Genomic DNA, 2,541 nt, shown 5'->3' on the forward strand with positions numbered 1-2,541 from the left:
ACCAACACCTCAGGTCCTTTTCTGCTGTGCTGCTCCCCACCAGCTCAGTCCCCAGCCTATACTGGTCCATGGGGTTGTTCTTCCCCAGATTCAAGACCCTACACTTGCCCCTGTTGAATTTCATTAAATTCAACAGGATGAGGCTGTTGGTGCTGTGTTTGTGTGAATGCTCTGACTGCCAGTCTGTGATCCACGTGGCCAGCTGTGTTTATACGTATATACATAGTGTGTATGTGTTTTCGGTGTGCGTGCCCCTACTGGAATACATCTTCAGCCTTGCTGCTGGTTGGACCTGGGGACATAGAGTGGCAGCAGCCTCACCTCTCTTGGACTGTTGGATCCAGCTTAAAGCTGTATTTTCCTCTAAGAAAGTCCTTCTCAGACATCATGCTTAACAGACTTTTCCCAGTGGGAATCTAGATTTAAAGGCCTCTCAAAAATGATGACAGGATGGGACTGACTGGTAAGAAACATCAAGATTTAAGTGCAAGCAGGTATGGCAAGAGTAGGGGAAAGTAAAGAGAAGAAGACAAGAGAATTCACTAAGTGTGTGCAAGAATGGCAGGGTACCTGGGGGATTAGGATTTTGCAAAACAGGATAAGAGAAAGTACCTCATATAATTTATTTCGATATTCTGCCACAGACAGCTGGATATCATCACCTAAAGGAAGAATCACATCATAATCCAGAGAGGGCTCCCTGGCAGGACAGTGAAACCTAAGATGATAACACATAATGCAATTCACTAAGACTAAAACCAGCACCACACATCACTATAACGTTAAAAAGGGTTGTTACATCACCTAGTGTGACCTCTAGTGTAAATAGGGCTACAGAAAACGAAGAATTAGCTTTTCCTTTCATTTTCTTGCACGCATATAAAGAAAAACTTGTGCCAAGAGCGGGTCTGAAACATCTCAGAAGGCACTGGGGGAAACTGCTGAAAATCACTACTCCCCTCACCTTTTCACGTAAGGATGCTGCAGAGCCTCCTCTGCTGTGAGTCGTTTATGAGGGTTAAATACCAAGAGTTTCTTCAGAAGATCCAAGGCAGACGATGGAGTAGAGGGTGGTAAAATCTCCTCCAACGTTACTCGCTGCCTACAGGTCAGAAAACAGCGAGGTGAGCTCCCAGTGCTTCACTCACAGTGGAGGTAGGAATTACAGCTCTGGGAATCACATCAAGGTGACACCAGACTCCAAAGTTCACCCAAAAAATGTGTCATGATCCTGGAACACTCTAAAGTACAGGCCTGTGAGTGTGGTGAGGTCTTTTACCCCCTTGATTAGGATTTAATGCTGCATTCCTAGCGCTAGGAACCTACCAAAAATGCCTAACTTCCAAGTCTAGTCTTTTGTTTCAGTGGAAAGACTGAATCCTCTGCGTAATGAGTCCTGCTTTTGTTCTTTGACAATGCAGGAAGCCCAAACTCCTAACTTGGATGTTTCAGTTGAACTGTGAGGGATCCCACGAATGCGGCTCTTAGACCACAGAAAAAGATGGCTGGATAATTTGCAACGAGGAAATGAGGTTTAAAAAATCCGGGTTTGCGTTTTGAAATCCTGAAGATAATTATTAACATAATGGACATGAGAACACCTAACACATCTGAAATGTGAGTTTTTAAGCACGGTTCTTAGGCGTATTTTAAATAATTTTGTGACTCCGTGACAACGTTATTGTAGTTTAGAAGAATTATCTATCACTGAACACACCGTTTGGACTGAGTGGCTCAGAAAAAAACCTTTCCAGTTTTGAAGACTCAGATCTTTTACCGAGCTGGAGCCATCTCTCAGTTCCAATTGCTGCCTTTCACTGCTCAGAGAAGGGTCACAGAAATGAGCCGCTCTTTGAAATGCAGCAACCCTACAACAGAAGGATTCCTAAGAGGCTGGGCAGCTGTTAAATCCTCTCTGTATCCATGGCAGCTACACCATGACAGTCCACTAAACCCAGTTATGCTTTCCATCGCCTGGCTGCAGGGCCCCTATTCCTGGTCAGAGCATTCATTACCCGATTCCTGTAAATGCAAACCAGAATCAGAAGTAGGATCAGTCCTTCCACTGTGTCTGGGGTATTGCTCAACAGCAACTGGAGCAGTCAGCTTCCTGCATGGACCCTTCCTATGTGACCTAGTTGAGGTGATCTTGCTCTGGCAGGGGTTGCACTGGGGGATCTTTCGAGGTCCCTTCCAACTCCTCATGTTCTGTGATTCTGTGACTCTTCTTGTCTACTGTTTTTTCTTGCAATTCCCATACACAAGTTTCTAGGCTTGAATCACAGAATCCCAGAATGTGAGGAGTTGGAAGCGACCTCAAAGCTCCCCCAGTGCAACCCCTGCCAGAGCAGGGGCACCAGAGCAGTCACACAGGAACACGGCCAGGGCTTTGGGTGTCTGCACAGAAGGAGACTCCACAACCTCTCTGGGCAGCCTGGGCCATGCTCTGCACCCTCACAGCAAGAAGTTTTGCCTCTGCTGAGCTTGAACCTCCCGCCTCCCACTTTGTGCCCATTGCCCCTTGTCCTGGCATTGGACATC

General features: G+C 46.3%; 1 protein-coding gene across 1 annotated transcript in view; it reads right to left on the reverse strand.

Moving 5' to 3' along the window:
• Window positions 1-612: 612 nt before the first annotated feature.
• The window catches only part of MAPK15 (mitogen-activated protein kinase 15), a gene marked incomplete at both ends in the record, with an annotated part of 4,707 nt that continues 2,778 nt past the window's right edge, over window positions 613-2,541 (reverse strand). The window contains 2 exons of the mRNA XM_010192173.1: window positions 613-718; window positions 965-1,102. Of these exons, the coding sequence (XP_010190475.1) occupies window positions 613-718; window positions 965-1,102 (244 nt within the window). The remainder of the gene's footprint in view (window positions 719-964; window positions 1,103-2,541) is intronic.

This window comes from Mesitornis unicolor, unplaced genomic scaffold, assembly GCF_000695765.1.
Source record: "Mesitornis unicolor isolate BGI_N332 unplaced genomic scaffold, ASM69576v1 scaffold50119, whole genome shotgun sequence".
Lineage (NCBI taxonomy): Eukaryota > Metazoa > Chordata > Aves > Mesitornithiformes > Mesitornithidae > Mesitornis > Mesitornis unicolor.